Source organism: Lutra lutra, chromosome 6 (assembly GCF_902655055.1).
Source record: "Lutra lutra chromosome 6, mLutLut1.2, whole genome shotgun sequence".
NCBI lineage: Eukaryota > Metazoa > Chordata > Mammalia > Carnivora > Mustelidae > Lutra > Lutra lutra.
This window is the reverse complement of record NC_062283.1, coordinates 50975753-50988392: the sequence shown is the minus strand read 5'-3', so window position 1 is coordinate 50988392 and position 12640 is coordinate 50975753. Positions and strand designations below refer to the sequence as shown.

At 36.4% G+C, this 12640-nt stretch overlaps 1 protein-coding gene across 2 annotated transcripts in view; it reads left to right on the top strand.

The window, feature by feature from the left end:
- HCRTR2 (hypocretin receptor 2) overlaps window positions 1-11849 on the top strand; it is a 114597-nt gene extending 102748 nt beyond the window's left edge. Inside the window, exons 5-8 of one of the 2 annotated variants that reach the window (XM_047733773.1) lie at window positions 853-1073; window positions 5348-5469; window positions 7575-7834; window positions 10079-11849. In XM_047733773.1, coding sequence (XP_047589729.1) covers window positions 853-1073; window positions 5348-5469; window positions 7575-7804 — 573 coding nt within the window. In that variant the 3' untranslated portion in view covers window positions 7805-7834; window positions 10079-11849. Of the gene's footprint in view, window positions 1-852; window positions 1074-5347; window positions 5470-7574; window positions 7921-10078 lie in introns of those variants that run through there. The other variant, XM_047733772.1, reaches the window with a different exon arrangement.
- Window positions 11850-12640: the final 791 nt, after the last annotated feature.

The window sequence follows — 12640 nt, the reverse complement described above, 5'->3', positions numbered from 1 at the left end:
TAGTTTGCTTGTTTTGTTTTGTTGTTAGGAGCAGTTTTAAGTTCACAGCAAAATGGAGCGGAAGATACAGAGGTTTCCCAAATGTCTCCTACCTCCACTTAAGAAGTACTGCCCCATTATCCATATCCCTCACCAAAGTGATACACTTGTTACAAGTGATGAACCTACATGGACACAGAATCATCCAAAGTCTATAGTTTACCTAAGGGTTCACTCTTAATGTACATTCTATGGATTTAGACAATGTTTCCAAATGCATCATATAATGTATGATGACATGTATCCATCATTATGGCATCATACAGAGTATTTTCACTGCCCCAAGAATCCTCTGTACTTTGCCCATTAGCCTCCCAACACACACCCCCACTACCTCCAGGCAATCGTTGACCTTTTTACTATCTCTCTGATTTTACCTTTTCTAGGATGTCATATTGTTATAGACTTTATGGTATGTAGTCTTCTCGTTTGGCTTCTTTTACTTAATATGCATTTAAGTTAACTATTTTTCATGGCTTCATATCTCATTTCTCTCTTTGACACTGAATAATATTCCATTGTCTGGATGTACAACTTCTCTTTCATAAAGAGATATCTTTTCCATTTGTAGCTCTCTTTAGACCTTGACAAAAATGGGATTTCAACTTCTTTCCCCCCCAAACTCCTTTTCAGTACTCAACTGTATTACTCTAGAACATACTTCATTCAGCAGACATTCTTGGGGAAACAGGCTCTCAAGCCTCCCCAGGCCACAGGCGTTCAGAATACTCTCCTTCCTGTATCTTCTAGTTGCTTCTCCGAAGTGGAACTTCCCTGAGTCAGGTGGCAATAAAGAGTCTCTACTCCCTTTAGATCCCTGGAACATCATCTGTAGTTCAGAGAAAGTGGAAGCCGCTGCAGCCTGCTTCACAGCCTCGAGGGCCAGGACAGCAGACCAAGTCCAGGATTAGTGCTGTGGCCGCTGAAATAAAGCAGATCCGAGCCAGACGGAAAACAGCCCGGATGCTAATGGTTGTGCTTTTGGTGTTTGCAATTTGCTATCTACCAATTAGCATCCTCAACGTGCTCAAGAGGTAAAGTTCACCTATTATTTGAAAATAAAGTGGCTGTCATTTCTTGGTTCTTGTGAAGAAGTTTTTTGTTTTTTGTTTTTATTTTTTTATTCTTTTTTTTTCTTTTTCCTCCTTAAGCCAGAGAAAAACCTAAGCCCTTTGCCTAGATAGTGTCAGGCCAGATAACTCATTGTGGTGTTGTTCCTAACAGGTAACTGGGACAGCCTTTTAGAGTGTGCAGACCCTACATGCTCTTGTCCGTGGAAGTTCTCTGTTGAATGGCAGACACAAAAAAGATGTTCCCCTGACCTCTTCAAGCTAATTGCTGAGCCTTAGATGGAAAAAAAGTTCTAATGCAAAAATAATAAGTAAACAAACAAAAAACAAACAAAAAACCCAGAAGCCAAAAGCGAAACAAAACAAACGAAAAAAACCTCATTTACAGCTTAGAGTTCTGTTTTGATCAGAACAAATGGGGTTCTCCAAAACTTTGTTCTCATACATAGGGAATTATGACACAATTCTATCTAAAAGATAAAAAAAAAAAGATAGAGTTTTTTTTTAGCATTCTAGTTATACTAATTAGTATATTAATTATACTAATTTTATTTAAAAGGGTATTTTTTCAGAAGTAAAATAAATGTATAGGGGAAGGGGGAAAAGGGGGCATTTGTGAGTGCACACACACACAAATGGAATCAGGGCTCATACTGTGTTTTGAATCTTTAACTAGAGAGAACAAAGCCATTTCTTCAAGTCACTGAATCAAGAGCTCAGGATGACTATTAATAAAAATTAGCATGTAACTTTTCAGTGAGAGAAAATGTGTTATTTGTTAGGCTGCAGATACACTGTTAAGTTAAAACAATGGACCGACAGGAACAGCCAATGCAGGGGCTGTGGTACACATGAACTTCACAGCCAGCCAACTTTATTGGGAATTATCATAACTGTTGCAAACAGACTGGCCCCAAGGTAATAGTAATTTTGTTTATAATAGGCTTCGAACTTAAACTAGGATTGCTCTTCTCACTTTTCCCTGATTCAGAGTCAATATCATATTCCTCACAGCTGGAGACTCTGGAGAGCAGCAGCTTTGGCTGGAGTCACACACTAAAGGTGGTATAACCAGCTACAAAGATTTCTCATTCTTCTTGGCCCTTGTTTCAGATTGCTTAATAAGTCTTCCAATGGAAAATGAACTTTTGTTTAGTAGTATTATTTAGAACAGATGCAGTCTTAAAGGCATGAGATTTTCAGCAGCATGGGGCCGTGAGATAGGTACTGGCTCACAAGAAACTGTAAGCTACTTTGCCCTCCATAGCTTTTCATAATTTCAGTCTTATTTTTCTTGATTACAGAAATCCCATACGAATTTATTCTGGTCTTGGGCTAGATGCTGTTTTCTATTCTTAAGAACCTTTTAAACATGCTATGATACTGAATGATTTTCTCCTTTTTTTTTTTTTTTTTTAACTCTTTGTACTTTTATGGTACTCAGTCTAAATTCAACAAAAGTATCTACTACTCTCTGGACTGCTCATTGGGATTCCCTGAATCTCGCCACTTAGATGGGTCCTTTAGCTAGTTCCAAATATCTACTTGTCCGTAATAGTTCTCTTCTTTTTAAGTTAAAGACCTCCATTTCCAATGAAAATAAATAGCTAGGAAGAAAGTCTACGTTAAAATATTTTCAATTTTTTGAGCATTCTGCTCTTTTCCACAAGACTTGAGAAAAATTTGAGAAAAACACTCCTTTTCTTCAAATGCTTACCTCTGTGTCTGCCCTTATAGGTTATGCTTGTATTTCCTTTCTCTTACTAAGACATTCCTAAACTCTTCCTTAAAACAATTTTTTGCCTGACTAGTTAAAACCAACTTCTTTAAAGCAATTCTGGTTTGTCTAGGATTTCAAAGATATATTATGCTAGAGGGTCAGAACATACCATTAATTCCATTTGTCCAGGTTATTCCACTCCATATCATATTTTTATAAAGCTCCAGTACTCCACAGAGGGTCACTTGATTCCAGAAATGCATTTCTATCATGGCCACCGTCATGTAATCAAATTACACAATCAATGGTGCAGGATCGTGCAGGAAATGCATTATCATCTTCAGCCTGTAAAATTTATTGAGTTGTTAGTTACCAGCTACCTGATATTGGCTAGTGGATTAAATTTGAAAGATGAGATATTTCTGAGCATGGAACAAATCTTAAAAATGATGTTTAAGGGTAAAATAATGAAATATTTTTCAGAGTTTAAAATAATAAATAAAAATACTAAAAACAGTTAACAAAACCAAAAGACAACTGACAGAATGGGAGAAGATATTTGCAAATGACATATCAGATAAAGGGCTAGTGTCCAAAATCTATAAAGAACTTAGCAAACTCAACACCCAAAGAACAAATAATCCAATCAAGAAATGGGCAGAGGACATGAACAGACATTTCTGCAAAGAAGACATCCAGATGGCCAACAGACACATGAAAAAGTGCTCCACATCACTTGGCATCAGGGAAATACAAATCAAAACCACCATGAGATATCACCTCACACCAGTCAGAATGGCTAAAATTAACAAGTCAGGAAATGACAGATGCTGGTGAGGATGCGGAGAAAGGGGAACCCTCCTACACTGTTGGTGGGAATGCAAGCTGGTGCAACCACTCTGGAAAACAGCATGGGGGTTCCTCAAAATGTTGAAAATAGAACTACCCTATGACCCTGCAATTGCACTGCTGGGTATTTACCCTAAAGATACAAACGTAGTGATCCGAAGGGGCACGTGCACCCAAATGTTTATAGCAGCAATGTCTACAATAGCCAAACTATGGAAAGAACCTAGATGTCCATCTACAGACGAATGGATAAAGAAGATGTGGTATATATACACAATGGAATACTATGCAGCCATCCAAAGAAATGAAATCTTGCCATTTGCGACGACATGGATGGAACTAGAGGGTATCATGCTTAGCGAAATAAGTCAATCGGAGAAAGACAACTATCATATGATCTCCCTGATATGAGGGAGAGGAGATGCAACATGGGGGGTTGAGGGGGTAGGAGAAGAGTAAATGAAACAAGATGGGATTGGGAGGGAGAGAAACCATAAGTGACTCTTAATCTCACAAAAAAAACTGAGGGTTGATGGGGGGAAGGGGTTGGGAGAGGGGGTGGGGTTATGGATATTGGGGAGGGTGTGTGCTATGGTGAGTGTTGTGAAGTGTGTAAACCTGGCGATTCGCAGACCTGTACCCCTGGGGATAAAAATATATGTTTATAATGCTGTAAAAAAAAAAAAAAAAAGAAAAAGTAAAAAGAAAGGATGAATACCCAAGTTTTGTAGCAACATGGACGGGACTGGAAGAGATTATGCTGAGTGAAATAAGTCAAGCAGAGAGAGTCAATTATCATATGGTTTCACTTATTTGTGTTGCATAACAAATAGCATGGAGGACAAGGGGAGATGGAGAGGAGAAGGGAGTTGAGGGAAATTGGAAGGGGAGGTGAACCATGAGAGACTATGGACTCTGAAAAACGATCTGAGAATTTTGAAGGGGTGGGGGGTGGGAGGTTGGGGGCACCAGGTGGTGGGTATTGTAGAGGGCACGGATTACATGGAGCACTGGGTGTGGTGCAAAAATAATGAATATTGTTATGCTGAAAAAATAAAAAAATTAAAAAAAAAATACTAAAAACTCATGTATTTTAAGAAGTTACCAGAACTTTGCCTACAGAAAACTAGTTTCCCTCTGACTGTAATGAAGTCCCAGAATTCAAATTTCAAGAAGGCTGGGAAGATGGTAGTTGAAAAAAAATGTGATACTTTGGTTAGTGCACAAAGGCAGGTAGGAAGAAAGACTCAAAGACTGCAGTTTAGGAGGCTTTTTAAATGACACACAAAATGGAGTAGTAACAAACATTGTTCAATTGTATTTAGAAACGAAACAAAAGAAGGGACATAGAAATATATTTGACTTCTGTTCTCTTACTCACCAGAAATAGTATTGCACTTGTTGTTTAAAGGAAAGAGAGATCATTCCTGCTTGATTTTGCCTTTGACTTGCTAATTGTGCCATGGAGACTTTGTTCAGGTACCGACATTTTTCTAAACCCAATATGGCACCATAAACCAGTGCCTGCTGCAGAGGAGGACAGGAGTTAAATAGGCAGCTTCCATCAAGGGCTGCATTCACCCAGGAATTTCATTATTTGAAATGTACTTTTCAAAATCACACTGGATTTCCAGTGATTGTTTTTTGTTTTGTTTTGTTTTTCCTACAGAGTATTTGGCATGTTTACCCACACAGAAGACAGAGAGACTGTGTATGCCTGGTTTACATTTTCACATTGGCTTGTATATGCCAATAGTGCTGCGAACCCAATTATTTATAATTTTCTCAGTGGTGAGTTGTCAACTGTTCCTTCCATGTAAGCCACAATCCTTACCAAGGATGAGGGATCAATGACCAGAAGGTTTTGAACACTCTTGAAATGTGTGAAGAGCTTAATTGCTCTACAATGAGATTTTTTCCCCCAGATCTAATTTGACTTGAGGTTTTGCCCTTATGAGAGAGAGCAAATGTTACCTAACTCATCAGAGAAAATCATCCAAGGCATTTTCCCACAAAATTTAAAAGAAATGTTGAGTAGGAGGAAAGTGAAAATTGTGAAAATTGAAGAACACAGAATCCTGTTTGCCATACATTAAATTTATGATTTACCACCATGTAAAATAATTTTGTCTGAAAGTAGTACAGACTTGCTATATTTTTTCCTTTGCCAACACTGAGATTGCCTCACTGAGATTGAACTGGAACCCTTCCACTTTTGGGTATTTTTCTACATTTACATTTCTCTTGTGAGTAACATCTCTTGGGGTTATCTCAAGATTTCTCACTGACCACAAAAAATGACTTTACTTCTAAATAACATACAAGCTAAATGACACACACAGACATATATCTGTAACTGATTTAATCTTTCTCGGTGTATGAAACCAATGTAATTGTAAAAATCATTTAACTAGTTGTTTTATTTATAAACATTTTGCCTGACTGACCTTTAGAATTGTGTTTTGATTAGCTACATCTGTACACTGTCTTCTTCTCTAACCAGTTGGCTATTTCTGTTTCATTGCTATCTCCAAATATATGATAATTTTAGCAAATTATTTTACTGTGTACTTAATAAAGTATGTGTATTTTCCAACTTCATCTTTGGCCTTGTAGGTTATATGGGTTATTTTAAAAAGAGGAAGAAGAAGAAGAAGGAGAAGAAGAAGACAAATGACCAGTTAATTAGATTTTTTTAAACAATTTTCATTGTTTTTTCCTCAATTATGGCATATATACCCTATATATAAATATGTATAAACCTGCTTTATTTCACCTTTCAGAGACTCAGGTGATATATATGTGGGGTTTGTTTTGTATTGAATTGCCCCTTTTCTTGCCTTCCCCTGCCACACCCAGCCCCTGTCTCCAGAATGAAGACAGCATTAGATCGGAGATAACCAGAGACAACTCACTGCTCCTGTGCTAGGTTTGAGGGGTCGAGGGGCCATGTGGAACTGTGGCTTTGGAAGCAATGAAGAAGCTGTTGCTTTGGGATTAGAGATGACTAAAGCCCTGAGCCTTGCACTAAGCAGATCAAACTTCCTAGAAAGTTACAGGGAGAAGTGTTTGAAGTCAAGGCCACAAGTCAAAGTGCGCTTATGGGGTGGATTAAGGCAGGGAAGGTGGCTGGAACCCGTGGAGACCTGGGATGTGCCTGCAATTGTCCAAGTCCCTTGAATATTCACTTCTCATGTAATCACTCAATCACCTGCTCTGGTGATGGAAGCTCAGAGAAGAGAAATGATGATTTCCCATCCTGTTCATTTATCCTTAAAAAGGTGACTGTTTCATTTTCATACTTCTCCAATTTCATGTCAGTGATTTAAAGGCAAGAAATAACTTCTAAAGTAGGTAATTTTTTTCTTCTGTTTTTTGTTCTGCCTCATGCAGATTATGAAACTTTAAGAAATTTTCTATATATGTTAAGATTTTTATTCTAGATTCTTTGTTGAACTGAGTGTGTCAGTAGACCAGTTTCTTCAGAGTCCAGTGCAGGGGTAATTTCTGTACTGTCGTGGCTATAAACACAGGTTTCATCATTTTTGAAATTATTAAATATCTCTGGACCTCCTACTAATGATCACTTTCTTTACAGCTATCTGTAAAAACCCACAATCACAAATGTAGAAGGTTTGACTCTAAAGAAAAGAAACCAACTCCAAACATCACACATGAAAAGCAGTTACATTATTTTATGGAAATACCTTTTTGTTTCAAGAGTCTACCAAACTTCCAGTAACCCAATTTCCTCTTCCTATTTCCCCCTTTTTGCAAAATGTTGTACCTCATTGTTGGTTTGGCTCAAGGGAGCTACTGGGTTATATCCTATTCATGATTTGTTGAACGCTATTTATGTGTAATTCTTTTTCCTTTCATTCTCCCTGGTTTGCCAGGAAAGTTTCGAGAGGAATTTAAAGCTGCGTTTTCTTGCTGTTGCCTTGGAGTTCATCATCGCCAGGAGGACCGGCTCACCCGGGGCCGAACGAGCACAGAAAGCCGGAAGTCTCTGACCACCCAGATCAGCAACTTTGACAACATATCAAAACTCTCAGAGCAAGTTGTGCTCACCAGCATAAGCACACTCCCAGCAGCCAATGGAGTAGGGCCACTTCAAAGCTGGTAGAATTTTCATTCATAGGACAGGGATATCTGGGTAAAACTATTCTTTTTTAAAAAATCTCTGTACACACAAACTTTATTATCCTAATGATTTGAAGCTAAAATTACTTTGTTGAAAAATTTTTAAGAATTTTCCTTCTTTCTCTCTCTCTTTCCTTCTTTCTCTTTTTAAGCTATTACTCTTTGGAAATAAAAAGAAAAGTCAGTTTAAAATAATTTCTCAACTTTTGATTTAAACATGTTAGAAGTTTGACTTTCAACTGAATTTTAGGCTATTCACTTTTAGCTTTATGTCTTATAATTTGTGTCAATTAAATGTTTGAATATTTTTAATTTTAATTGTTATTTTACTCTCTCACTTTCAGCTTTGTTGCAAAAAATTACCAAGAGTAATCCAATGATTTTCTTTTAAAAGAAGTAGCAATTACTAACTCTGAATTCACAACAGTCATGTTAGCTGATTTCATAGTTTAAAAAAAAATTACAAAAGACTGTCATTATGATGTGACATCTGAGAGAATATTTATATACAAAATAGCATATTATATTAGGTAATCAAAAGCTATCTTTCAAAACTATTCAAAAATATATACTATTAAACTTTAATTTCCATTCATTTGATCACCCATTTACACAATTGTCTCAGGTTTGTAACCTTACCATTGCTCACATTTCTCATCTCAACATATGGCCAGTAAGATTATTAACATAACAATTTTGGAGTAACTACAAATACTAACAATCTCCATCTCTAAGAAAAGACTTCAATATTTGAGAATATGGTAAAATTCTTTTATGGGTAGAACCCATAAAAATGTCACAGTTGGCCTCGCTGGATTAAAATAAGAATGCAATTTACAAAGGAGTAGTGGACTACTACGTCACATATGGGGACAGTTACTACTGTCATGGAGATGTGATGATAAGTATTTGCATTTATTTGAACTTCATAAACATTAATCAAATACAAGTACCCACTGTGCTAGGTGCTGGAGAATGAGGTAGAGACGGATGTACACGTGCCTTCACAAGAGCTCTCGATTACTGAGGGACACATGTTGATAGAGTTTACAGGACAGCAAAGCATTCTGGGGGGCAGATTCAAACGTGGGTGGAGCAGTGAAGCAACCAACATGGGATGTGAGCAGTAAAGTTGTCCTGTTTTGTTTCTGATTCATTACAGTGACATGGTTGATGTCAGCAAATTCCGTGCAGGCCTGCAGGTAGTTAGGAGGGAAGTGCTGGTTCCTGACTCACACACAAAGAACTAGCCACTTGGCGTACTTTGTACAAGTGTGAGAGCTGTGATCCAAAGCACTGAGTATTTCCACCTTGTCCCTCCTCAAAATGCTTCTAATTCAAATATTCACTTGAAAATTGAATTGAAAGTAAGAGATGTTCATGAAAGTTGCTCTTCTCGCATGACAGCAACAGGTATCCTTATTTTTATTGAAACAAAAGATGTGGAGCATAATATTTAAGAAAGATTTTTATAGACACTGAAAATTATCTCATTCATTGCCTGCTATTTTCCAACCCATCACTTTCCAAAAGAAAACACAAGCAAATTGTCCACAAGTCATTTTCCTGTTTTAAAATTGGGGGCTACCTTGTGCTTTTTTCCTACTCAAAGCAAAAAACAACCCTCACAGACAAGGTTTATTGAAATTATATTCCTAATTATCAGAAAGATAATGACAAAAGCAAAGTGTTATAACTCTCTCCTCCTTTCCCTTTGTACATTTGAGAACTTTCTTGTTTATGCTGCATGAGAGGAGTGTTGTAATATTCAGATTGTGAGGGGAGCTAACATCTTAAACAGTTTGAGGATCCCTTAACTAATATTGATAATATGCCTCAATGCCTAAGTAGTATCAGAGAATAAGAGCTGAATTATAGATTGTAATATATTCTAGTTCTTTATCATTTAAGGAGAGAGATTGAAGGACAGAGAGAAAGAGAAAGAGGCTCAGAGAGGCAGTCATTGTATGACTGCCTGTTAAGAACAGACTCAGAAGTCAAGATGCCTTTGCTCTAAATCATTGATTCTCAAAATGCAGTTTCTGAACCATCAACATCAGCCTCACCTAAGAGATTACTAGACATGCAATCTCAGATCTGCTGAATCAGAACCTTTGGGGGTGGCACCCAGGACTCTGTGTCTTAACAAACCCTACAGGTTTTCCCAAAACACCTGGAAATTTGAGAACCCCTGCTCCAAATAACCACCTGGCACCTGCTAATTAGCCCACGCAAAATTAAGTATTTTACTGCACAGGTATCTGCCACAGGGACCATTGTCATCACTCCTGTCAACCTGGTTGGAGGTCTGAAAGAAGAGCCTGAGTATGAATGTGGAACATCACTCAGTGTCATCTTATTCAAAGAGATAATGGTTTATGAACCAATTGTTCTGCATGACCAGCACAGTGTGAGAGAAGACTGGTTTTAAAGCACTTGTGTAGTTTTACGGATACCTGGATGACTTGAGTTTCTAACTAAAACTTTTAAAACTCCAATTTTACGTACACTGACTAAAGGCTAAGTCTTGTGGGAGCAGATAGTTTCTAAGAATGATCATTGCCTGGAAGGAAAACAAACACACACCAGTACTTGCAAGAAACCGTGTTGATGGAATAGCAGACTGTATGCATTGCTTTCAACATGTTAATTCTCGAGCCCTTCTGAGAGGTCTGGATGGAGTATGGTTACCTTCCTAGGACAAGTGGTAAAGAAAGATTTGTCTCCAAAGCCTGCCAATCTTATGGAGCAAAGCGTCAACTTCTCACCTCATTATGTGTTAATAACACAAATGAGAGACTTCTTATGAAAAGAATGTGTTGCAACTGTTTTATTCTCTACATAGAATATGCATCTGTCTGTTTTGCTATATTTTAAAGATTTAATGTAAAATGTCACTAGTGTTACTGAAATTTTGTTATCAATAAGGATGAGATCATTTTTTTGAATAGAGAATCCATTTGAACTTCATTATTTCTGAATTTCTGCAAACCCATGAACACTTTGATATTCTAATTCATTCATTCTTGGCAAAAGATGACTCCTAGTTTTTGAGGAAAATGACTTAAATGTTCCAAGGCTTGGATCATTTCCTTGATATCAAATAACTGTTACAAATCATTGATGAATTAATTGCAAAAGTGTTAGGCATAGTGATACTGAATTTCACTCCCAGTGTGAATTGTTTTATTAAGGACAGAGGTAAATATGCTTGTAAAATGTGGTCCGAATATACGTAAACCTGAAATAGCAGAATGACAAATACCCAAACATGCTTATGGACACAAATTTTGAGGAGGGCTATTACTGTTTTAATACCAGTATAATAATAATAGAATCTCTCATGCTTGATATAAATCCTAATAGTAATCAACTGCAAAAAAAAAAAAAAAAAAAACCTGGTTAGTCATTACAACTTAGAAAGTTTTTCAATCCCAATTAATTTTACAACAGACAACTTTTCTACTCTCTACAAGTTACAAATCAAATAAAAAAAAAAGTAAATTCCATTAGGTTATGTACAATTAGTTTTCAAATGGCATGAAGCAAAATATTGATTTTTTTAGAGATAATATATAAACAAAAATATTGTCAATTTAAGTCTATTCTACTACTTTATGTACCTCAGAAAATGAAGAGCAAAGGCATGGAAAACATTGTTATCTCCCTAAATTCAAAGAGGATTGTTTTCTAGAATACTGCTGCAATTAAAGAGGGAGCAAAAAACTCCCTCTCATTTGCCACGTATTTCTATTCTCTTAAATTTGCTTTATACTCTCTGGGGTTAGAATATCTTTTAAGTTTTTTCTGAAATGTATTTCTATAATTGTTGTATCCCATGTGTGTAATGTCATGTCACTTGTTTAACAGTTATATTATACATTTCAGTTCTTTACGCCTGATTTCCTGTGTGTTCATGAAGAAATTTCTTATTAAATCAAAGGGACTACACATCAACTACTAGGAAGGATGCTCATTATGTACTTTTTCAGTAAAAACCATACCGAGAATTCTATAATCTCATTCACACTGCCCTCTCTATTGTATGAAAAATCTTGCTGTTGTTGATTTGAGACATTGGATATTCAGTCATAACTAGTGTCAGATCTTTGCAGTTAAGGATTAAATTAAGCCTTCTGGTGCGGTACTTAATGATCAAAATATTTTTCCCAATAAGTTTATATGACCAAGGATAATCATGATGTAAAAGGTTTTTAATGTTGTTTTTAAGAGTAGGTACTAAACTAAGGATGGTTAAGATTAACACAGAAATATTTCATAAAAAATATGGTAAGCCACTGACATGTATCATTAAATTTTGCAATTTTTAGCAGAGTCAAGAGATTGTATCTTATTTGGATTTAAAGAAAATGATGACCTTGTGATTTTCCATTTATTATTAGACTAATAAGTCTGGCATTTCCATAATTATGCAAATTTTTCTTGGTCATTGTATGTAAAACTTTTAGGCTCTTTTTAGTTAGTGATGAATTTTAAAATGTATATTTTCTGCTTTTCAAATGATTCTGATAAATGACAGAATCAAATGTCAAGGATTTTTCTTTAAAAGTCTGCTTTTATTCACCACTGTTTATTCTAACTTGTATCAAAAAGAGAGCCAAATAACTGGACAAGGAAAATACTTGATTCCATCTAGAGAAATGTGATTTGATTATGGGATGGTTTCTAAAGATGGATCAGAAACTCTCAGAGTAAAATCCCAAGACTGGCTATTTCATGGCTGAAGGTGTTTTGCTTTGAGAAATCTATCATCATAGACTAGGGACTTGGCTGCTTCTGCTCCCGGAATTAGCCCCAA